This window comes from Strongyloides ratti, scaffold srae_chrx_scaffold0000002 (assembly GCF_001040885.1).
Source record: "Strongyloides ratti genome assembly S_ratti_ED321, scaffold srae_chrx_scaffold0000002".
NCBI classification, from domain to species: domain Eukaryota; kingdom Metazoa; phylum Nematoda; class Chromadorea; order Rhabditida; family Strongyloididae; genus Strongyloides; species Strongyloides ratti.
This window is the reverse complement of record NW_020171510.1, coordinates 299,705-326,019: the sequence shown is the minus strand read 5'-3', so window position 1 is coordinate 326,019 and position 26,315 is coordinate 299,705. Positions and strand designations below refer to the sequence as shown.

At 19.5% G+C, this 26,315-nt stretch overlaps 5 protein-coding genes across 5 annotated transcripts; 1 reads left to right on the top strand and 4 right to left on the bottom strand.

Annotated features, from left to right (window-relative positions):
• Positions 1-1,042: 1,042 nt before the first annotated feature.
• On the bottom strand, positions 1,043-3,745 carry SRAE_X000106300 (Sno oncogene; the record flags this gene model as incomplete). The annotated part of the gene is made up of 4 exons (XM_024650918.1): positions 1,043-1,051; positions 1,100-1,146; positions 1,199-2,006; positions 2,063-3,745. The coding sequence occupies 4 exons, from the start codon at positions 3,743-3,745 to the stop codon at positions 1,043-1,045; spliced, it is 2,547 nt and encodes an 848-aa protein (XP_024498523.1).
• Positions 3,746-13,561: 9,816 nt separating this feature from the next.
• Positions 13,562-15,629, bottom strand: SRAE_X000106200 (Protein kinase C zeta type; the record flags this gene model as incomplete). The annotated part of the gene is made up of 5 exons (XM_024650807.1): positions 13,562-13,765; positions 13,824-13,922; positions 13,984-14,888; positions 14,934-15,251; positions 15,314-15,629. 5 exons carry the CDS (start codon positions 15,627-15,629, stop codon positions 13,562-13,564), a joined length of 1,842 nt encoding a protein of 613 aa, XP_024498522.1.
• Positions 15,630-17,904: 2,275 nt separating this feature from the next.
• SRAE_X000106100 (Tmco1 protein) lies at positions 17,905-18,450 on the top strand (the record flags this gene model as incomplete). Its single annotated transcript, XM_024650696.1, has 1 exon — positions 17,905-18,450. One exon carries the CDS (start codon positions 17,905-17,907, stop codon positions 18,448-18,450), a length of 546 nt encoding a protein of 181 aa, XP_024498521.1.
• Positions 18,451-18,715: 265 nt separating this feature from the next.
• Positions 18,716-20,389, bottom strand: SRAE_X000106000 (Potassium channel tetramerisation-type BTB domain and BTB/POZ fold domain-containing protein; the record flags this gene model as incomplete). Its single annotated transcript, XM_024650584.1, has 3 exons — positions 18,716-19,147; positions 19,208-19,640; positions 20,343-20,389. The coding sequence occupies 3 exons, from the start codon at positions 20,387-20,389 to the stop codon at positions 18,716-18,718; spliced, it is 912 nt and encodes a 303-aa protein (XP_024498520.1).
• A 496-nt stretch (positions 20,390-20,885) lies between these two features.
• SRAE_X000105900 (Excitatory amino acid transporter 2) lies at positions 20,886-25,955 on the bottom strand (the record flags this gene model as incomplete). The annotated part of the gene is made up of 6 exons (XM_024650473.1): positions 20,886-20,992; positions 21,047-21,174; positions 21,241-22,229; positions 22,284-22,575; positions 25,196-25,217; positions 25,901-25,955. The coding sequence occupies 6 exons, from the start codon at positions 25,953-25,955 to the stop codon at positions 20,886-20,888; spliced, it is 1,593 nt and encodes a 530-aa protein (XP_024498519.1).
• Positions 25,956-26,315: the final 360 nt, after the last annotated feature.

The following is a 26,315-nucleotide window of genomic DNA, read 5'->3' as shown; positions in this document are numbered from 1 at the left end:
TATATAAGTCAACCACCGGAAAAAAAAAGATGTTTCATTTTAACACTGGCTTATAATAATTAGAGTTACAAATATATTTTATATATGCATATATAATATTATTTAACAATTGTTTTGATAATATTTGAATAACATTTTAAAATATATTATTATACTTCATCTGACCAAATTAATTCAAATTATATTAGTGATGTTTGGCAAGATTCCTTATTTGAATTAAACAATAATAATAATAAATGTAAAAAAACGAATAAAATTTTAAATAAAAAGATGAAGTATTAATAATAATGTTTAAATATTTCTTAAATACTAAAAAACATTTGTAAAATTATTATAAAATACTTAATATTGACAATTTAAAAAAAAAAAAAACAAATCGCGAAAGCAAAAGGTCATGATTAAAGGAAGAGAGATGTGTAATATATATACATGTTTTAGATAAATAATAATAATAATAGATTTTTCAATTAAATATAACTCTATTTTATGGTATTATTAAATCATATTAATATAATACCATTTGTATTCAAGTAACAACAAATATATATAGAATGTATGATTAAAAGAAGTATTTTCTCATAAATAATTATTTTTATTTAGTAAGTGTTTAATATTAATTTAAAATAAAAAACAAAATAAAAAATAAAAAAAAATTATATACTAATATAAATAAATTTATAAATATCTTTAATACGTAATCTTTTATATATTTTTAGATTTTTAAGATATTCATTTTTTTATATGACAAAATTTTTAATGCCCTTTAAATTGAATAAATAAATTTTAAAATATTATTAGATAACAAAATGTTCTTTTTTTCTTACATTCTAAATATTTAGGTTATTACTTAAATACTATTCACCATTGTATTATTAAATATATATATATATATTTTTTTTTTCTATATATATATTTAGATATATATATAAATATATTTCAAGCATTTAAAAATATTGCTTGATTTATATTTCTATATAACTATGTACAAGATATTAACTTTTTTTGTAATAACTTTTTTCATCTACAGATAAAGTTATAATTGTTAATTTTTCTGTAAAAAAAAAAGATTAGTTTTCTTTTTTTTTATATTAAATTATACCTGATTAATATTTTTGGTGTTGCTTTTGATGATGATAATTATAATAACTAGAATATTATTATTTAAGCATATCACCAATTTTTGTTTCAGATAGTTTACCATCAGATGCATTTATACATACTTGAATAATTTTTTCCATACGCTTATTTTGTTCTTTTAATAATTCGATTTCTTTTTTATAATTAGAAAATTCATTATTAAGTTTTGTTAAAACAGATGCTAAATGATTTGATGGTATTAAAACTGCAAGACTTTCTATTAATGATTTATTTGGATCATCAACATAATTTTGACTTTGTATTAATTGATTAATAAGAATATTAAATTGCATTGAATTAAGTCCATTTAGAGGAAAGTTCCCACCAATCATTGGAATACATTGTTGTTGCTGACCTATTATTGTTGGTTGTGATTGTTGTGGTAATGGTAATGGTTGTTGTTGTTGCTGTTGTTGTTGTTGTGCTTGTTGTGGTGAAGAATTTGATGGTGAAAATATTGTATTTTGCGATAATGTAACATTAGGTATAGATTGTTGAATTCCAACAAATGCTGATTTATTATTATCATTTGTCTGTTGGTGTTGTAATTGATGTGTTTGTTGTTGTAATACTATATTATGATTTTGTCGTGTATTTTGTGGTTGAGTCATCGCATATACATTTAAATTATTATTATGATGTTGATGTGGTAAAACATCAACAACTGTTGTAGTGTTGTTTGAAACTTTTGTTATACTAGGTTTTGTAACAATATTTCCTGTTGATGGTGATGGTTCTGAACCTGGTGGTGTTGGAAAGACAGGACTTAAATTATCAATTCTTTTTTCAGTATCATTTTTTGTTGTAGATATATTAGATATTGTTGATCCATTTGTTGTTGTTGGTTTTTTATGAACAATTTCATCTTTCTAAAATTAAATATATTTTTTTTATTAAATATAATTTTATTACATATAAATCTTACCATATCAATTGCTGTCCTTTTACGATTAGGTTCTACATTATTATCAATAATTAATGTTTTAAAAATATCTAAATACATTGAATCAACTTTTTCATCTATAGGTGGATTATAATATCTTCTCCATTTTCTATCATCATATCCCCATACAGCAATTTTATCACTTTTAGTATTATGTGAATGTGTTAAAAATTTTTGTGGACCAAAAACAAATTGACAATAGATACATTTAATACAATGAGTTTTAGGGAAATATGGATAATATAAACCTGTATTACCACCAAATAAATTATGAATAACTTTAATAAATGTTGATGTATCATATTTACTAATAAATGAATCCATATGTCGTACATCACATAAGAAATGTCCTGCTAATCTTTCAGCATTTGATTTTGTTATTAAAGTACATGTACCTAATTGTACAGGTATTCTACCTTCTAATTTTAATGTTAATAATTGTTTATCAGTAGCACATTTTGTTGACATATTAAATTTTTGATATGCATCATGAATAGCTGATACAGAAATGTGTGGTAATACAGTATTTGAAAATTCTGAAAAGCTAATACGAGGTTCACCGGCTACTATAAAACATGTAATTGGATATCCAGCAACTGTTGAAATATCTAATGGTTCACATCCTTCAATTTTAACTTTAGGTTTACATACTTTTCTTTTAATAAATATTTCATCAACAACCTCTTTTGTTGGTAATGGAGGTGCTGTTGTAGATAGGAGAATTGCTTGTTGAATAATTTGTTGTTGTTGAGATGTTGATAAAGGTATAATAGATGAATTTTGTGGACAATCACTTTCCATTGGTATTCTAAGATTATGCAATATATGTGGTTGTTGTTGAACAGATATTTGTGGTGTAAATCCTCCTCCTTTAGATTGATGAATTGTACCTATATTAGATATATTTGAAGGTCCTGGCATTGAATTTATAAGATGATTAATTGTTGTTTCTGATAATGTTGAAGCTGTTGAAATTGGAACAACATTTGTTGATTGTTGAACATTATTTATTAAATTTGTAGGTTGATTTTGTTTCAAACTATTAAGAAAATTTTTTATTTGTTCATTTATTTGCAAACTAGTATTAGGTGTTTGAAAAACATTTGTATTTTGATGAGAATTATTAACAATACATTGATTTCCTAAATAATTAGTTCCTAGAGGAATATTATTAGAAGAATTATTAATTATAGTACGATTTATTGTCATTCCTTGATTTGATAACATTTGTTGATTTGTTGTTCCTAAATTTTGATTTATCAATTGTTGATGTATTAAATTTGTACTTTCTACTCCTGTCTTTTGTGTATTATTGTCTGCCTTTAAATTTTTTTCATTTTTTAGTGAAGATGATGAAGGAAATAGTGTCATTATATTAGGAATTTCATTCATATTTGAGGGGCATTGTTCTTGTTGTTGATTTTGTAATTTAATATTATCAGGAATTTGATTTATGCATGGAGCATATTGGTTAGGAATTGAAAAAAAACCATTAGATATAATTTGTGGTTGAAGATTTATAATTCCTTGTGGATGTGGAATACTTGTAAAAACTTGATTATTCTCAATATTTACTCCACCTGATGGAATAGTCCTATTTATATTTTTTATTTCTGATGATTCTTGTTTCAAAAATTTTCCAAAATCCCCGTTGGGTACTTTCATTGTATATTTTTATTATTATTAATTTAAAAAAAATTTAATCCCTAAAATTAAAAAAAATATATATATATATATTATATGTATAATAATATATTTTTTTTTAATTTAAAAAAAAAAAACAATATAATATATTAGGTAAAATAATTTAAAATGTATTAATATATAAAAATTAGTACTATATATTAATTGAAAACGGTAAAATAAAATAATCTATCAGAAGTAATAAATTAAAAATAATTATGTTCTATAAAAAAAATGTTATATATACTTTAATAGGTCATTTAGAGTAATTGAAACATCATTTACTCATCAAAAAAAATAACAACAAAAAATTAGCACTGTTAAGTGGTTGTGGTATTTTTAAAATGTTTTAAATAAATAATAATAGATAATAGTAAAGAAAGAAAAAAAAATATATAATTTTTTTTTTTTTAAAATGAAAATCTTTTCAAATGTATAAATATTTAAAATAAATTATTTAACATACTTCCATTGTCTATGACTATAAATATGGATATATAATATTATTTGTACCAAATGTTAAAGGGAATATTAAACTAGACAACATATTTTAAGTTAGATAAGAGAACAAAGAGTATTATTAGTTATTATAAAGTCGAATTGTATGATCAAAATATAAAAAGATTATATATATGGTTTAGAGAGTTTATGGAAATAAATAATAAAATCGAAAAGATACAGAGACAAAATATATATTATATTTAGAAAATATAAAAAAATTTTTTTTTTCTTTCAATATAATAAAATATATAATAATTTTAAAATTATATATTAATATAAAATTATTAATAATAAATTGACCATGAATATAAAATATTATAATTTAATTATGCTACCTTGGCATATTATTATATAAGTAATAAATAGAGAACAGTAGCTAAGATGTTCAAGTTTCCGACAACTTAAAAACTAAAACGTCATTAGGCAGGGAATGTTAGATGTTAGTGGACCTTTCATAGTTATCAAGTCTGGTCAGACCCTTGTAATAGTAAAATGAATATATCTTGCAAAACTCTTAACATAATCAATATATATTTATATATAAAATAAAATTATTAATAAATAATATTCATTTTTAAAGTTATTTTGGTAAAAAAACTTTTACTTTCATAACAAAATATATTTAAATATTTAATTTTGCTTTCGATATTTTTTATATAACAAATATTTTGCATTTTTTTTTTATTTATAACAACTAATTAAAATTGTTTATACAATTCATTTTTTACAAATAGTAAAAAAGATATACCATGAAATATAAGAATTTGCACTTATAATTAATAGCCAATGTTTTAATACAACAACGTTTTTCAATGACAAAATCTTTTACAAATTTTCATTCAGTGAGAATAAGAGATTATAAAAAATTATAAAATGAATTAAATAAAAATTGTAAAATTGATAAAAAGTATATTTGAACTCTTTAGAAATTTTTACAGAATCAAAGATTATACAATTTTTCGCGCATTTTATATGTCTGAGGTAAAGAAACTACAGACAATATACCTAAAATTCTTTTCATCATTCTTGCGACAGTTGTTTACATACCTATAAATATATGATATAAATAAAATTAACTCACATTGAAAGTCTACCATATTTCTATCTAAAATTATTTTTATAATATATGACATTGAAATAAGAGAAAGGTTTTTTTTTTAAAAAGAAAAAAAAACTTTTCTTACTACTTTTAATTGTTACATAGTTTGTTTCCTTTATTTTATTACATTTTTTAAATATATAGCAAATAAAATAAAAAGATGAAGATAGAAAGTATATATACCATAATATAAAGTTATTCTCGTCTGTCTGTACTTTAAGGGTTATTTTTCTTTACTTTTACGCTAAACTAAGGATAATCAAATTTATTTGTATATAAAATAATATAAAAAAAAAACACAAATAAAATTATTATATTGAAAGGATCGTATAAACACAGTTAAAGTAAAAAATTTTTGCAGACATCCGACTGCTTTATACTTCTTTTTTTTGCATTGAATAATATATAAAAATTCTATCCAATTCCAAATTTATTGCTTAGACTCTCTACTAAAAATAAATATATTGGTGCATGAGAGAAGTTCGAGGTAAAATATATCTCATAATGTTATAGGCGCATTGTTAATATTTTTAAAGATCGAAGATTACGACGGCGTCACAATTTTGTTAGGAATACATTTGTAAAATAAAATATATCTTTTTATATAAATATAAAAGAAAAATAAATTTTATAAAGGTATTCCTTATTATTAAGGACAAAAACATTAATATTAATGGGATAATAAAAAGTGCAATTATTTATTTTAAGCAACAAATTTATTCTAAATTAAAAAATGAACAAGTAATGGAGGAAAAAGCAAGTATATTTAATATCTTTAAAAGAAAAAAAAAATATTATAAATAAGAGTAGAAATAGACAATATATATATATATATATATATATATATATATATATATATATTATAATAGCAATTTTCAAGAACATTTAAAACTAAACATTAAAGTAAAAAGTATTAGAAAAATTGTAATGACTTTAAAGTTTGATCTTATATATGATACTAAGTTTGTGTGGCAAAAGCTTTTAAAGATCAACAAGCCGTCGCAAAATGTTGCAATATTTTAACATTCAACACTAAAGGCATACATTAATTGGCCAAAAGAGAGCACTAAGAAAGAATAATATAGACAAATGTTGCAATTTTGACATTAATTTACTCATTGAATGATGCAATATATCAAACTTATAGTATGTTAAAATATTATAATTATAGAAAATGTTATATTTTTCTATGTTAAAAGAAATTGTTGTAACATCATTTATTTTTTATTTCATTTTTTTTTTCTAAATTATATATATATATATATAAATATATAATATAAAGAAAAAAAAAAAAATTAAATAGAACTAAAATTGGTAGTAGACAATAATATTTAATTTACCACCATACGTACCTGTCTTGTTTTTGATAGGACGACATGTCATAAAATTATTAAGTAATAGAATAAACTTATTCATTTGATATAAACTTGAAAAATGTTATCAGAAATAATCATCTTATTTTCTTGTGAAATAATTATGTTTCCTCTAAAAATTGCATCAATAGTATTAGAATAGTGATACTCATACAACACACATTATCTATTACAATACTATCATCATTGTAATTTTGGCCATACAAAAAAGTTTCATTTTACTAACTATATATAAAAATTTTTATCAGTAAAAAGAATTAAATATAAAATGAAAAATTTTCTAATATATTTAATTTTTAAAGACAAGATACTTATATATTAAAATATATATGAATAATTTTTTAGATAATAAAAAAGAAAATAAAAAAAAAGAATAACGAAACAAAAATCTCCATACAATTTACAATATGTAATGTCTTTTATATATTTTAGTGCTTATTAATATTAAAAAAAAATTATATATACAAAAGAATTATAAATGAAATATTATATTAACTTCTATTTTTTAATAAACATTAATTTATTCATCTTATTATAATAATATTTTCTAATAAATATAATATTTTATTATTTTGAAGAAGATAAATTGCAAAAGTCAATCCTAGACGTTAGTCTGACGTTAGTCTAGAAATGCAAAACCATAATCTTTTACTTACTACCAGAATAATGTTACATAATCAGTTATAACTAAGGAACATAATAATGTTAGCAATATAAGAAGCAATAAAGAAATGAGTAAAATGAATCCATATCATTGTGGATGATAGATTTTTAATAAAAGATTGAACAAAAATATAACATTAAAATGAGTTAAAATCTAGCTAAAATGTTTAACTTTTTCTTGTCTTTTTTTTTATTATAATAATAATAAAATATATATCTTATTTTGATCATTAAACTTTTACACATCCAGTTTCTACTATTATTTTTATGAAGCAGGATATGCTTAAATTTAACTAAAATTCATAGATCAATTAGCATTAAATTCTCAACACATCATTATCAAATTTTTATATATAAATTATTTAATTTTACCAAAAATTATGTAAAAATAAAAGTAAAAAAAAATTTAATATTATTTTTTCACATGATATTTATTTTAACATAAAAAAATTGTATATTTAAAAAATATTACCTAAGATAAATTGAATGTAAAAGTAATGATATATATATGTTAATATAAACATTAAAATATATACTTTTAGATGATATATGATTTATAGTCTTTTATTTAGGATAATAATTTTAGATAATGAAAAGATTTTAAAGAAAATGTTTAAATGAACTATTTAATATAGTGTAATATTTTATAAAAATATTAAATGTAATTTTTATAGTAAAAACATACCTTTAAATTTAAATAATGTTAAATAATAATTTTTAACCATATATAATAGTAGATTAAAAATATATTTATAATAATTTTATTTTAGGTAAGATAATTTTATAATTTCTAAAAGTAAAAAAATATTAAATATTATTTATTGTTATTATTACAATAGATTAATAAATATAATATTTTACAACGATAGGAATATATAGTAATATAATTTTTTTTTTTTGTTATCTATGTGTAGATATATTTTTAAATATATATATTTAGTAATACTTTTTACAATATTATATATGGCCTAGGACATTGAAGCATAAAAAGCATGTAGTTATCCTTTAAATGTCTATTTTCAATACACAATTTAAGACAACACAAGGCCACTTTTTACGGTGGTGAAAGAAAACAACTAGACTTACACTTTGATGATATCTATTTACACTTTATTTGGGTATACACATACTAATATAACCATTTTTTTAATTTATATTTTTTGAAATTTAAAAAATATTATCTAGAAAATAGGTAGACATTTTTAGAAATAACTATATATATATATATATATTTAGATATATTCATGTTATCATAATGTATGGATAATAGTAAAATAAAAGACAATTTTAACCATGTCTAGTCAAAATTTTCTCTTTTACTCACTAAATACGTCACTCTATTTTACATCAACAATATTATATTTATATGGATATATATAGATATATATATATATATATAAAGAAATTAAAAATTTTACAAAATTTATTTAAACATATTTTTTAAATTAAAATATATATATTATTAAAATAATAGTAATTATTGTACTTTTTACCGTGTTAATATTAAAATAAAAAATGATTAAAATAAATGGGAAGAATATATTTAAAAATATTTGTTTATTTTTTTTCATAATTTAAATATTTGGAATCCTGATAACAACCTAATTAACATTTATAGTATAAATTTTTTTAATTATTAAAACAAAGGTTAAAAATCTTATTTTGTTATTATTTTTGTTCAAAAATTATACTTCCATATTTGTTAATTTATACATACATATTAATAAAATAACTTTTTTTTTTCTTTCAAACATTTGTATGAGTTAAAAAAATATTAAATATAAAATGAATTAATATTTTTTTTTACTTTTAAAAAATTATACTATTGTTATAATATAAGATATAGTTAAGAAAAGATACAATCTTCAAATATCTTTATAATAATTGTTTAGAGGATATCCTATACTTTGTTAATAAAAAAGAAGAAAGAAAAAAAAAAATAAAAAAAAGAAAAAGTATTGTTTATATAAACAGTTACAAAGTAATATGATTAAAGTTGCCTTTTCTATACTATTAATTTTATGAGGTTAATTAAGACATTTTATCCACATGAGATTACTTTTTACTGCAAAAACTTTATCAACCTTCTTATTTGTTATAGATACATTACATATATATATATATATATAAATATATATTACTTTTATCTACTACAAACCAATAGAATTATTTTTTAAAAAAGAAACATTTATGTATATATATATATATATAAATATATATATATTTAAAAGTTACAATGTAATAGTAATAAGTTTTTATAGAATTTGTTCATTTAGTAATTTTTAATAAAATAAAATAGTATAAAAAAGGTTTATGTAAAACTATACACATATATTATACATACTTTTATGGTCAAAAACCTGTAATAAATATACGTATAAATAAAACTTTTTTCAAGTCGTAGTAAAAAGATTTAGTAAGAAAGTGTCGTCGTTGTCGTCGAGACATTCATTACTCTTTTTATATATGTATTCTAAAATTTTGCCTTGAATTGAGATATATAACGTAACTGTGACATTATTTTTTTTTTGGTAAGATATATTTATAAATTAAAATTCACCATAAGAGATGTGCTAGTTTCATTTGTGTTTTATCACATACATCACAATATACATACTCTCTCTCTCTTCAAAGAATTATTTTTTTTTTCCAAATATATATATATATAATTTATTGTATAGAAGTCTATTTTATTTTTGTAATTTTTAAAATAGCTTATTAAAATTTATATATATATATGTATATATATGTATGTGATAAAAAAAATTAATTTAAAAAGAATAAAGAAATAATATTATAAATAAAATTTAAACATTATAATAAATTCAAAAAAAAAATAAAATGAAAATTATTATAACAAATGATGATGTTGATGATAGTAAAAAAAACAAAAAACGACAAAACTCTCTTTTAACGTAAGTGAATATAATAATTAAAAATGAAAACTTTATATAATATTGCATTTTGTCATTGCTTCCTTTAACTATGAGACATATTTTTGCTTTCTGCAACATTTAATGTCTAATAACAAATTTCCTTTCAAATAAGTTTTTTTTTTATCATTGGTAAAAGAAGAATATTGAATTGTATTTAGCATTCTAAAAGTACAATTTTTTTATTTCTGATCATCCATCAGTCAATAGCATTATGAGTCAAAATTTTTGTGTAAAAAGGAGAATGAAAAATAGATGAGTAGACTGGAGGAGAGAACCCTAACATAGTCTGACAACAACACCAAAAAAAAATCATTATCTTTCAATAGAAAAGTCGTAACAATTTTATTCTTCCTGTATATACTTAATATATATATATATAGATGTATCTTTTCTCATGCTATTTAAATTATTTTTATTTATAATATTCTTGGTTCCTTAAACAATTTTCATAGATATATAAAATATTTAGAAGAAAAAAAAAGATAATTCAAACCATTTTTTCATTTTAAAACTAAATACACCTTATTATATAAACTTATAATAAAATATCTTAAAATTTTTATGATATGTATAAGGAAAACATTTCTTACAGCTCAACAATTTTTCATATGGTGTTTTCTTTTAGTGATAGGGGTGTGCTTTTGTAAAAGTAATAATAATATAAGAATAAAATCAAAATAAAATTTAAAAAAAAAAAAGATAACTATAATTACATTTTGTTTTATCAAAAAATATTGTTATATAGTAATAGAAATAAGGAAACTAAAAACATATTTTACAGTAGTAATTTTTAGTCAAATTTGAAGATGAAAACACAAAAATTTGTTTGATCATTGATCATTTTATAGACGACAATGTGATTAATAAAATTTTTGGCGGCCACAAAAATGTAGTAACATAAAGGAGATGAGTTGTAGATAAAAATAATTATGTAACAATAAAATATATTATATCTATTTTACCATATGCCATGCCTCTTCTTTCATTTCATTTCATTTTATTATATTTCATTTTTTTTTTACAATGAAAAAAAAAATATATATATATAAAAGAATAGTTGGATTAGGAACAATTAGACTTTATATATATATATATATATATATATATTTAAATACTTGACATTTGTTGACTTGAATCTAGTATACATATTAAAGAGCTGAAGACATTTTTTTATAATCTTAAAAAAAATGCACTTTGAACAGATAAACATGTTGATAATTTAATTTCCGTCCTATTACTTTTTTCCTAATGAGAGAGGCGCTTTTTAAATATTTGTATATACAGTGTAAAATATTAAGTTGAAAGATGTACTTTAGTGTAATTCTTAAATATAAATATATTATTTGCAGACGGATGATGGAGAAAATAATGTGTTCACAATTTAAAATATTTAATATATATTTATATTTTCAAAAAAAAATTTACAAATTTCATCTTTTATCAATTGAAAGAAAGCACTTTATTTTAAAGGGAAAGGTAATATAATAAAAAGATTAATAAAATTATATTAATTTTTACCTTTAATCTTATTAACCTAAATAAAGGAAAAATAAAATGTTCAATGAAAGTTTATAAAAGAAAAAATAATTATAGATTTTAATAATAATATATATATATAAAGAAAACGTTTTATTATGTTTTTTTTTTAAATTGTTAAAAAAACAAAAAATTGTATTTATAAATTTTTGTGTAATATAAAAGTGTATCATTTTTCACTAATGTGGGGTGAATGATAAGATAAACAAATGTTAATATGCGTAAATCAAAAATTTGAAAGAAAAATGAAAATTAGTTTGTATGAATGTTGTTTACAGGGACAGACAAAAATTGAAAAATTGACTAGACATATTAGTGGTGATTTTTATTAAGAAAACACAAAAATATATAATATATTTTATATTCATTAATATTTATAGATAAACTAGATATATTTATTTATATATAAATACAATATATTTTTGATATTTTTTTATTTTAATGCGAGATAATATATTTTATTTATGGGCTAAACTTACTTAAATATTGTATCCATTTTATAGTAAAAATAATAATATGTACTATGTATTTAAAAGTTTAAAAAAATGTTATCCAAATTTCAAGATAACACACAACGATACATAAGCTTTTTTAATAAATAAAGAAAATACATAACATTTTAACTTGTTTGGTATTTTAAAAGTAAAGTGATAAATATAAATCAAAATGTGCTTACATTTATTTATATAACAAATTACTTTTTCTTTAATGCCGTTCAACTTATAATATCAAAAGAAATAAAATAAACTATTTTTATTTAATTTGCCATTGTATTAAAAAGGTATATTACTGATATAAAATAGATATATTTTTATACAAATTTTTATAAATAATTTAAAATATTACATATTTAATAAATGGTAGAGAATGATAATTTTAACATTTAACTTTCAATATATTATTACAATTATTGAAAGTAGATTGTAAAAAAAAAATTTTATTAAAGAATATGCCAATTTTGAAAACTAAATCTAATGTAAATATTATTATATAATTAGAAAATATTTTAAAATAATGGTAAGAATAAATTTGTTAACTAAATTACATGAAGATCATTCAAACCAAAAAGTAATATATTAAAGAACATAATGAACGTAAATAATGTTAATATTTTATCATAAAATAAATGATAAAAATTAATACATTTATAATTATAAATAGATAATTAATATTATTATAAGATGAAAAGAAGACTAATTATCTATAACTAATAATATTATTTATTACAATTATATATACAACATTTTCTTTAAAAATTCCTTTTATTTTTTTTTCCTTTGTTATTTATAATTTATTAATTAAGCAAATGGATATCTTAATTCTTTATAATAATACCGTTTATAAAAAAAAAAAAAACAAAGTAATTTCTAATAGAAAAAATATTTAAATAATTGAAAAATATGTAATTTTATGTTTTCACAATAAAGGTAAAAAAAAATTACAAATTCGTTCATAAACTTTGCATTAAAAAGTAGTTTTATAAATTAATTACTTCATAATAGATTTATGAAGCAAAGATTAAAAAACCATAAAATTTTTATAACTAAAAAGTTAATGTTATACATTTTCTATATATAATCTTTTTTTTTGATATTGTTAGGTAGGTAAATTAAATATTTTTTTTTGATTATCAGAGAAAAAAAAAATTGTTTTACGAATTAAAAAAATATTTCAAAAATTATTATTTTTGTTATACACTATCCTCTTTAGCCATCAATAGTGGATTTACATACTCAAAACCTTCAAATTCAGTTTGATCAATTCGTGCTATAATATTTGGATCGTCAATTGTTAAATTTGGTGCTTCATCAGTAAATTGTTTATCAAAATGTTGTAAATCTCTATCAGATTGAACATTTGGATTGTAAGGTGGTTGAATTTGTTTTGCCTCTAACTAAAAATAAAAAAAAAATTTATTTATTACTATATGTTATAAATAGTTAACAACAAACCATTTCCCAATCAATATGATTTTTAAAGAATGCATTATTTTTCATATCATTAAGAGCAATTTCTAAATCTAAATTACAACCTAATCTGTCTTCAGGGAACTAAAATATATAAAAATAATATAATTATAATAAATAATATAAAAATTTCTTTTTTTATTACCTTATTTAAGAAACCTCTTAATATACCAGCTGCTTTAACAGATAAACTTCTGGGAATTCTTATTTGTTTTTCTAATATAATTTCAAATAAATAATCTTCTGAATTTTGATCTGTATCACCATTCATTGCGACAACGTCAAAAGGAGATCGTCCAGCCATCATTTCATACATCAATACTCCTAATGCCCACCAATCAACAGAAAAACCATAATCTTCACCACGCAAAATTTCTGGAGCAATATAATTTGGTGTACCACAAAATGTATTTGTGCGATCTCCAGGCCCAATATTTTCTTTACACATTCCATAATCAGTTAATTTAATATGTCCTGTTGAATCAATAAGAACATTATCCAATTTTAAATCACGATAAATTATTCCACTTGTATGAAGGAAGTGTAAAGCTAATATTATTTCAGCTGAATAGAAACGTGCATGATCCTCTGGGAGTTTACGATGTCTTTGCATATGATACATTAAATCACCACCAGGTACAAATTCAATGACAAAAAATAATCTAGAATCAGTTTGAAAACATGAATGAAGACCAACAAGAAATGGATGATTAGATGCTGTTTCAAAAACTGTTTTTTCTGTTTGAACCCAATCAATATCTTCATCATCATTAAACATTTGTTTTTTAATAATTTTTATTGCATAAATATCTTTTGTTTTTTTATGTTCTGCTTGAACAACTTTAGCATAAGAACCACGACCAATTACTGTTAATAAATTAAAATCATCTAATGTTACTTTTTTACTAACACCAGATACTTTCATTGTATGTTCAATACTATTAACTTCTTTTAATGAACCTCTATATTGTGATGAATCATTATTTTTCTTAGACATATCTTTCATATAATAATCTTGATCATTACCAGCAAAAGCCATATTTTCTATACCTGTTGTAATATTATCAATATTTTGATTATATTTATTTGATTTACCATTATTAATATCATTTTTATTAATATTATTTTTATATTCTTTTATAAATGCATGTTCTGTTATACCTTCTTTTTTTTCTTCTTCTGTTTTTGTTGGTGGTAAATTAGCATCACATATACGACGAACATTACGATGACATTTTTTATGTACACATAATCTACAATCCATACAACGATAACCTTGTCCAGTGATGCCCCAAATGGAACCAGAACATATAAAACATGGTGTATTACTTTTTAAACGTTTTATATGAAATCTATGCCCATTAACTTGATATATTTTATTCCATCTTCTAGCACCTCTTCTATAAACATATTCTACAAAATATAATATAAATTTTTTTTAATTTAATTTTATAATATTTTTAAAGTAAACTTACTATCTTCACCTTGACATGGTAAACCAGGAACAGCAGGATATCCTTTAAAAACATGTATACATAATTCAGCATCTCTAGTTTCTCTAGTTAAACGAAATGCTTCTTCCATTTCTGGTGATGATGATATGGTACATGGATCACCTTCTTCATCAATCCATTTAATTGTACATTTATCATCATTAGGTATTTTACAAGCATCTCTTATTAATTTTACAAATGTATCGTATGTTAATGTACTTCTTGTGTATAAAATTACAACATCAGATAAAAATCTTACTTTAACCTTTATATCTTCTTCACTCTCAATATTGACCATTTTTTTGTTGAAATAATTGTATAATAATAATAAATATATTATATTAGTATATTAGTATATATTAATAAAAACTAAAAAAAAAAAATAAATATTATTAATATGTAAATTTAAAATAAAATCTATAATTAATAAAAGGTTTATTTAAAAAATTGTTTATATATATATTTATATATATAATATTTTAAAATAAAACTATACAATATAAAGTTTATTTACATCTTTTCATTTCTAATACTATAATAATAGAAAAAAAAAGATACAATTATATATATGAGAAAGAGAAAGGTAAAAAAGAAATATTATTTAAAAGAGATTAAAAACTTATTTAACGTTATAATAGCACTGAAATAAAAATTTATATAACAAAAAATTTTTTTAAATGTGAATTAGTTAAGTATACAATTATATAAATAACATATTCAATCTATTTTTGTGGTTATATTATAATATATATATATATATATATGTTAATCAAATGTAATACCATAATAATAATATGGAAATTAAATATATGTATTCTTTTTATAGTATCTGATGTTTTTATTATTTTTATATTAAAATAAAAGAATATAATTATTTATAATTTAAAAAATAATGGAAACAATTTATTTATAGTGTAAAACGTTAATGATGTAAAATAACTTTATGAATATTACATATCTAACATTTGTCAAATAATTTTTTTGATGATCTGGCGCAAGGTAAAATTTTTAATTAATTTACTATTTCTTTCAATTTTAATGTTTTATAATAAAAAAAAAAATGACTAATTACTATAAAATTGTTCAATAAAAAGAAAAAAATTTATATTACTGTTAAAACAAACATTTAATGAAGAATATGTTTATAAAATGATCGTTAATATGTGTATATTAAAAAAATTAATCAATATAAGAATATTTTTATAATTATAATTTTATTTTATTACAAAAATTAAAATATATTATGTTATATAATTTATAAAAAAAAAAACTATATAAAGAAATTTTATATAATAATATTATTTTATGTTAATATTTTTAATTTGAAATATTAAACATTATAACACAAAGGTAAGTTCAAAACATTTTTTTGATTGAAAAAATATAATGTTGTAATAAGAAAATTTTTAAAATAACTTTATATTGTCATAAGTTTGATTAATAGCTTCTGTAATATTATTAATAATATATCAATAAAATTTATATATTTATATAATGAAGAAATATAAGAAAAATAAATATTTAGGGATATTAAATATAATATAATGACTTAATTTTTGTTTTTTTTAAATAAATTTTTTAAAAAAAAATTGTGATTTTTTTTATAAAAGTTATTAAAAGAATATATATATAATCGAATAATTATGACAAATGAAATAGGTATATGATTAAATAGTAATGACCATTATCTTTAAAGAAATAAATATTTCTTTTTCTTACTAAATACTCATAAAGTACATTTATAATGGAATGTATATAATGCTTGCGCATAATGTATTACTATGATATATATATATATATATATAGAAATGTGTATGTGTTAGAAAATATATATAGATTGACTATTTGTTCATTTGTTACTGGACCATCTTTAAAGAAACATAGTTCAAATCGATGATCAACCTCTTTTATTTTACAACAACTTTTGTAGATGCTTGTTAATATATATATATATAAATATGATATAAAAATAATAATAAAAATACATTTGTATACTAAAAGTTAAAAGAATGAAAAAAAGAAATTAAGATGATAAGAATAAAAAAAAAATGATTAATATTTCAATGATTTTTTTTTTAAAATTATTACTATACATGTTATCTTGATGACTCATTTATATATCATTTTGTTATTTGTTTAATCATCTTTTTTATTTTAATATAATATTAATGTATTTATATGCCAAGATTTATTATAAAAGTATATTTATTTAATTCTTTATTATTGTCTTAAATCAAAATATTATAAGATAAAGAAATATAATTTATAAAAAGAAGTTATACTATTTACTTTTATTTTAGTTAAAAGTACTTCTTGATAAAATTTTTTAAAATGATAATTTTAATATAGTTAATATTCTATATTTATTCTGTAACGATTTCCTGTTAACATATGAATAATGTATACTATAATATGTAAAATAATATAATTAATTTTTTTTTATAAGATTTTGTTCAAAAATTAATTTGTAAAATTAATAATTTTATTATAATTTTATTATTCAGATATATGCATAAAAAAAATATATGTATATATTATATTTTTAAGTATTTTTTTTATTTTTTTTAGATATGATGTTTACATACTGTTTAACTGTAATTGGAATTTCAATTATTACTGCTTTGATTGGTGAAGGTTTTTTATGGTTTATGATTTATCGTACTGATAGGTACAAATCACTTCATAATTTAATTGAAAAACAAGCTAAAATGATTGAAAAAAGAAAAGAGTCAACTATTGATGTTTCAGAAAAAAATAAAAAACGTTTAGAGAAAGAAAACGAAAAATTAAAACAGATTAATAAAGATTTAACAATGTACAAGATGAAATCAATGATTGGTGTTGGCCTTATTTTTACAGGATTTTTAAGTATTTTTAATAATTATTTTAATGGTATTATTGTTGCAAAACTTCCATTTGTCCCATTTTCGCTTATTCAAGGTATTTCACATAGAAATATAAATGATGATGATTTAACTAGTTGTTCATTTATCTTTTTATACATTTTATGTACAATGTCAATTAGGCAAAATATTCAAAAAATGTTTGGACATCAACTTTCTAGAACAGCAACAAAATTAACACAAGGTGCAGGTCTTTTAGCTGAACCCCCAAAATAAATTAATTCACAAAAAAAAATAAATATTATCTAATTGTAATATTAATAATATATTTTTTATTTCTGAATAAATACTAATTGAAATATAAATATATTTTTAATGCACTTATTTTATTTTATATTATTTATTGTTTTATGTTGCCATGGAAATAAAATTGTTTAACTTTTATATTTTTAAAAAAAAAGATATTTTAAAAAATATTAATTTTTGTTTAATATAAAAAAAAAATGTTATTTAAAAGTATATAATTTGATTAATAATATATTTAATTTTCTGGTGTTGTAGAACCAGAAGAAAATGTAACAGGATCTAAAAGTCTTTTTAAACATGAATTTGGGAGATGAGTTTGTATACCATTTTGCCATTCTACAACACAGCATGTTTCATCAATTGTTTGTATAATAATACCTTTCATACTTCTCATATGATGAATTAATGGCAACCAACCTTCTGAATTAACATTTATTATGCTACTTAATTTTGGTTCTTGTACAGTATCACATGCTATACATTTTGCTAATAAATGACTATTTTTTTCAAATAAAAAAGGTAATGTTAATGATGGATCAACAACACAATTTACAAATGTCCTCCAATAACTATCTATTGCTGATTGTTTCCATGTAACTGTATTATTTATTTTTAATGGTTCCATAAGCATCTGTATAATTTGAAGAAAATCATCCATTTGATAAAACTTTAAAAAAAAGTAATTATAAATAATAATATATAATTATTATTATAATAATAAACTTACTTTACATTCTTTTTCTAAAGCAATTAAGTCTTCATCCTCATCAAAATGAAATCTAGTTTCAAATGCCTCATCAGTATTTCGAGCAAATTCTAAAATAATTGGAAAATATTTTGAATCACGGTCAATAAAAATATTGGTACAACAAAATGAATGTTTTGGTTGTCTTTCATTTCCATAATCCGATATAAAATTACCAGATATATTAGAAGAATTTGAACCATTTTGATATTCAATACTTGAATTTTTAAATGAATTTATTGTTTCCGTTATTTTATGTCTCAAACCAACAGTAGAAAAACGACGATAAGTATTTTCAGTTGCCTTTTTTTGATAATATTTTTCAGCAATTAATGGAATTCGATTTATTGTTTCTCTAGAAACATAAAAATATGTTCCACCAATATTAAGTTGTATGGGAATATCTTCATTCATTCTAAAATTAATAATATTATATATTAAAAATTATATAGTTTTAACTATTTAATAATAATTATATTTATTTTAATATATCTTCTTTTTACCTAAAATAAATTATTTTTCTCATAAAATATTACCAGGAAATGTAATACCTTATATATTTAAAAAAAAAAACCTTACAATAATTCATATAATAGTAAGAAGTTCAAATTTTTTTTAAAAATTAACAATTATTTTTCTTTTTTTAAAAAACATAAAGAAAAAAAAATTAAAATATTCATTATATTTTAATAATAACTGATGTATCCAGGACAACAAGAATATCTAAACTTTTTTTATAAACTTAAAATATAAAATAATCATGCTTATATTGTCAAAAGTATTAATGAAAAATGTATCCATACATCTACACAAGAGTATACTATTATTATTATTATTATATCTGAATGAAAATATCTTTTTGCACGCAATTTACTTATAGTTACATTATTTTATTTCTCAAAAATTTTTACAATTTCTAAATAAGCTTTATTATTGGCTTATTATAAAATATTATTATAATATGAGAAATTATTAAGGAAATATAATTTTATATTTATAAAAAGTGAGAATATATTTGACACAAAATTAAGAAGGATAGTAAATTATTTTTCATTACATAAAAAATTTTAAAAAAAAATAATTTGCAAAATTTTTAAAAGTATATAATAAAAATTACTTGATAGGTTTCAGTTGTGACATACGACTGCCTAAAAATTTTATCATACCAAAAATAAAAATATAAAGTTTGTGAAAAAAAAATATTACAAAATTACAAAAAAAAAAAAAAAAAATTTAAATACATTATTATTATTATGTGTAATAATTTTAATGAAAGTCACATAAGCATTTAAGTATAATTAATATAATTGTGCAAATTTTGCAATAAAAAAAAAGGGTTTAAAAAATTGTTTTAATTAAAAAATTATTTAAATTCAATGGTTTGTTAACCTGGCTCAAACTAATTATTTGTATTTCAAATCTCAATTTAATATAATTTTTTGGGGTAAATTTCGTTTGATGAACATTTTTTTTTCATGGTAGATTTTTTTTTTTGTTAAAATTTAAATAAGAATGGAGAAAATTTTTGAGGTTAAATATAGCAATCTTTTTTTTTTGTAACAAAATATATTATAAACATATTTTCTCATAAAATCTATTTAAAATATATTTTCTTTTTAAATTTGTTAATATTTCTATACTATCAAATTATAAATTCACATTATTTGCCATCATTTTGTGAGAGACTTGTATAAGCTCCGTGAGATGCACTCCAACTTGTTGTCATATTAGCACGTTTTGTTGGACTACCAGAATCAAGAAGAGCACCTTAAAAATTTTTTATTTATATTTTCACATAAAAATATTATTTGTTAAACTTACCAGTTTCTTCTGCTAATTGACGAGCATGAGCTTCATCGGCTAATCTAAATTGTTCTTTTGTAAAATGGTCAACAATACCAGCTCCCATAGCATCACCTAACACATTTATAGATGTTCTTATTCTATCACTTAAATTTTAATAAGTAATAAATTATTAATAATAAAATAAAAAAGTTTTTTTTTTTTAAACTTACAGTAACCAATCAACAGCAACAATAAGTGAGACATCTTTGACCGGTAAACCAACGGCAGTTAAGACTAAAAGCATTGTTACAAGACCAGCTGATGGTACCGATGCAGCACCAATTGATGCAAGTGTTGATGTTAAAGAAACTGTTACAACTTGTCCTAACGATAAATGTACACCATTCATTTGAGCAATAAATATAGCTGCAACAGCTTCATAAAGAGCTGTACCATCCATATTAATTGTTGCTCCAACTGGTAAAACAAAACGTGATACTCTAGGATCAACACCAAGATTTTCTTCTAAACATCTAAAAGTAAGTGGTAATGTTGCTGATGATGATGCTGTTCCAAGTGCTGTTACCCATGCTACCAATAAACCTCTCATGAAAACATATGGATTTTTTTTTGTTAAAAAAAAGAATAATGTTGGTAATGTAATTAATGAATGAATGGCAAGTCCTGTTAATACAGTTATCATATACATAAATAACATTTTAGCAGTCTCAGCGAGATCATTAATTTCAAGAATTTTACCCATGATAAGGCATGTGATACCAATTGGTGAGAACCACATAATATAAAGAACTAATTGCATAATGACTTTATCAAGAACTGAAAAAAATTGTACCATTATTCGTCCTTCTTCACCTAATCTACTAACAACAATACCAAAACCAATACAAAACACTATAACACCAAGAACATTCATTCCTGAGGTATATTCAACAGTTGGTTTCATATAATCAAATGTACCATTTGCTAATGCTTTTAATGTTTCACTATCATTACTTTTAACATATTTAGGTCGTGTTTTAACATATTTTGTTTGTGTTTGTTGAAATGTTGCTTGAACAATATTTTCTGGAAACATATTTCTAATTAAATCAAGAAATGTATCAACAGTAGAGACTGTTCTTGCATCACTTCCAGTACCAATTTCTTGTTTAATTGTTGGATCACCTGGATGAATTGATAGTACAAGTATAATTCCAGTCTAATTTATATATATTAATAATAAAAACAAAAAATTATTTATTATAAAACATACAATTACAGCCAAAACTGTTGTAATAACATAATAAAGAATGGCATATGAACCCATTCTTCCAGATTCTTTAGCATCAAGTTGAGCAAGTCCTGAGATTAAAGATGATACAATTAATGGTAATATCATCATTTTAAGCATATGCATTAATATTTCTCCCGGAAAAGAGATAAGCATAATAGTTTGCGGATCAGGGTTTGTTGATCTTAAGATAAATCCTAAAATACCTCCCAAAACAACAGATCCAATTGTTAATGTTAACAAAAGATTTTTCCTTAACCAGCCCATTATAATCCTAAAAGTAATAAAAAAATATTTTTTAAAATTAATAAAAAAAACAAAAATAAAAAAAATATATATATATATTAAATAAATTATAAAATTTATCTAGTTAATTTATCAATTTAAAAAAAAAACATGTAGACGAAAAAAAAATATTCAATAAATAGATAAATTAAAAACAATTAAGATATAATAAAAAAAATACTATAATATTAATATAATAGGAATTATAGTATAATTTAAATACATATATAAAGTTAGAATATATATATATACATAAGTATTTATAGAAAGATAATAAAATATGATAGTTAGATATTCAAAATATAATATTATTTTATATTTAAAAAAAAATTTTAAATTAAAGTTTTAATGATATCTGAATTATAAATGATGAAGTAATATTTAAAAATTAGATATATTCATAGGGAGTAGCATTTGTTAATTCAAATGATTGGTTATCACTTTAAATTATGAGGCCTTACAATTGATGATTTTTCTTTAATATATATTACCATTTTAAATTTTTACCGTCACTTATTATAAAAATATATATATATACATAAGTTAATTTTAATTTACTTTTAACATTTTTCTATATAATATATATATATATTTATAATTTTAAATAGTTTAAAAAAAAAATTATAAATAGATAGATAGAAATGACAAAAATTGAAGAAAATAGAAAAAGAAGAATGATAATGTTTTAGAATTTGAGATGATGGTAAAAATCAAATTAAATCAACTCAAAATAAATCATAATAACAATGTCCTTATACGTCAAGATAGACACATTATATGTTGACATGTTAAAATTACATGAATTGCTTCATTACTTAACGGTCATATCATATTATTTAATTTTTATTGATAGAAGAAAAATCTTTTAAAAGCATAAAAAGTTTACCATTCAATTATCAAAAAGATTAATTATCCTTTATGAATAAAAGAAAAATGTGAATAAAGGTAAAATATTGTTAGTTAAAATGTAGTTGTTTGTCGTCAATTGAAGACACAAAGTTCTATAACTAAAGAAATATAAAGTTTTTTAAAATAATAAGTTATTGGATGATAGAATTTTAACATCTTTTTATAACCCTTTAAAATTTTATTTTAAAATTTTTTAATATGTTAATATACAGTTTATTTGTATGGTTAAAATATTATTATACCTTATAATGGAGATGCATTTGCATAACACTTCAATATTATAATTCAACAATTGATAAAAAAAAAATTTTTTTAAGAGGTAACCTCAAGCTGGGAGAATAAAATTTTTAGTTTTTCTTTTTGCAATTCATTTAACAAAAGTTATATTAAGAAAAAATAATATAATCAGTTTAACCAAACAAATATTTTAAGGTTTATAATAATAGTTATATATTATATACATATAAAAAAAAAGTTCAGCCAATATTTTCTTTATATCAGCATAATGTATTTTAAAAAAAAAAAAAAGATGTTAAAATGTTTATGTAAGTAGTAGTAAGATAGTTATTATATTAAAAAAAAATTTAATATATCATTACATTATTATTTTTAACTTTTATTTTATTTTCATTTTTTTAGATATATAAAGACAAAATAATAATATTTAAATTCATTATAAAAATAGAGAAGACAAAATTTGTATGTTTAAAAAGTAATAATGTTATATATATATGTATATATATTTGTTAATCAAAATATTCAAATGCTTTTATATAAATATTTAAAAAGATTTGAAATCAAAATGTATGAAACAAAAATTGTATACTAGATAATACTTTAAAGTAAGAAAAAATAATTTCTGATGGTGAGAGGGAATTTAAATTAGAATATTAAAATAAGATTTAGTATATTTAAAATCAAGAATGATATAGCGTAAATAAAAAATGTTGTTATTAACATATTTTTTGGTTTATAAAAGCATTAAAACTATTTTATAATTTCATTCATTTTTGACAAGTTAAAAAGTTATGTTTATAAAAATAGTAAAATTTAAGGTTTGTAAAAAGAAATTTAAAAAAAAATAAATAATAAATTTATTGTGATTGAAATAGTTACCTTTTTTTACATAACAAAAAAAAAAGGTTTTTATAATTAAATTTGTAATTATATAATTGAATTAATGTTTAAAAATTTATTAAAATAAAATTATATTTTTTTTAAATTTTGTTTAAATATGTTAAAATATTTTAATAAAAATTTTATCTTACAAGAATAAAAAAATTTGTTTATGACATTATAATGATAGTTTGAATTGTCTACTTTTGGTATATCAACAACCTCTACAGATATATTCTTAAAAATTTAAATAAGTTTTTAAGTCAAAAAATTTTTTGAAGGATTTTATAGAAAATAAATAGAAATGGCTAAAAATTTGCTTAACTTTTAACTATATTCTTGCTACTCTCCTCCAAATATCCTATATAATTTAGACAAAAAAGATAAATCAAATTATAAATTCTAGTTTAACAAATTAAAGTTGTTATATAAAACTTAAATATTTTTAAACATTTCATAAGAACAATCATTAATCAAGGTGAATGTTTAATAAGTATGTATAAAAAAAATAATTAAGAAAATTAAAGATATTTTACATAAATAAATGTTATTTTATATATAGTACAAAATTTTAATTAACAAACTTTAAAGATATAATATCAAATTCTAAAAAATTATAGGTTAAATTAAAATTACTTAGACATTCATATAAATTATAAGCGTTTATTTGTATTAAAATTTAATAAAGAAACTTTTTTTTTTCTTTACTACAATTAAAAATAGTAATTATGAAGAAATATAATTAATTTTACATTCTATAATTTATTATAAAAATTACTTCCTTTACCCATCACTACTCTCTTTTATCATTTTATGGTGATAGAATCATTTCGCCTACTTTATCATTATAATATATTCATGGATATAAAATATCTAAAAAAAATTAAATATAAAAGAAAAGTTTTGTGAGGGGAATTATATAAAATTAATTTACCATAAAGAATAAGTATTTAATTTTTATAAGTATAAATTTTTTTTTAAAAAAGAAATCAAAATGACTTAATAATGATATTAGATAGATAAAACATAAAAATTTTAAACAAGAAGTGATTACTAATTTGATATACAAAAAGATAAAGTGTTTATTTAAATTATAAATAATATACATTTTAAAGCAAAAAAAAAATAAATCATTAAATTTTGGAGATTAGAGTAAAATTATTAAGCTACTATAAAAGTTATTAAAAAAAGTAAAATATATTAAAAAAAGTTTATTCCTATTATAATATAAATAAAGAAGTGTTGTTTTTTTAACATTCAGTTAAATAAATCTAATTTTAATCACATACTTCTTAATTTTTTTTTCTTGGTAAAATGAATAAATTTCATAATATATTTAACCATATAAATATTATTATAGAAGTAATTTTTTAATTAATATTTGGAAATAGAAAAAATATATATATTTTATGAAAATGACATTATATAAATAACCGAAAACTATATTAATTTTTATTGATACATACAAAATAATTTAACATGTATCAAAAACAATAATTTTTTTGTACATTAAAATTCTTAGATACTTGAAAAAGCATAATATAAGATATAATTATCTAAATAATTTGTGTTCTTCACTTAGATATCAGACAACAAAATCAAAAAAGCAAACAAAAATTTTTGTTACCAAAAGTTTTCTATAATTATTTTTACTTTCCGTAACATATATCTCAAAAGCAAATTATTTTTTTTCAAGAAAAACAA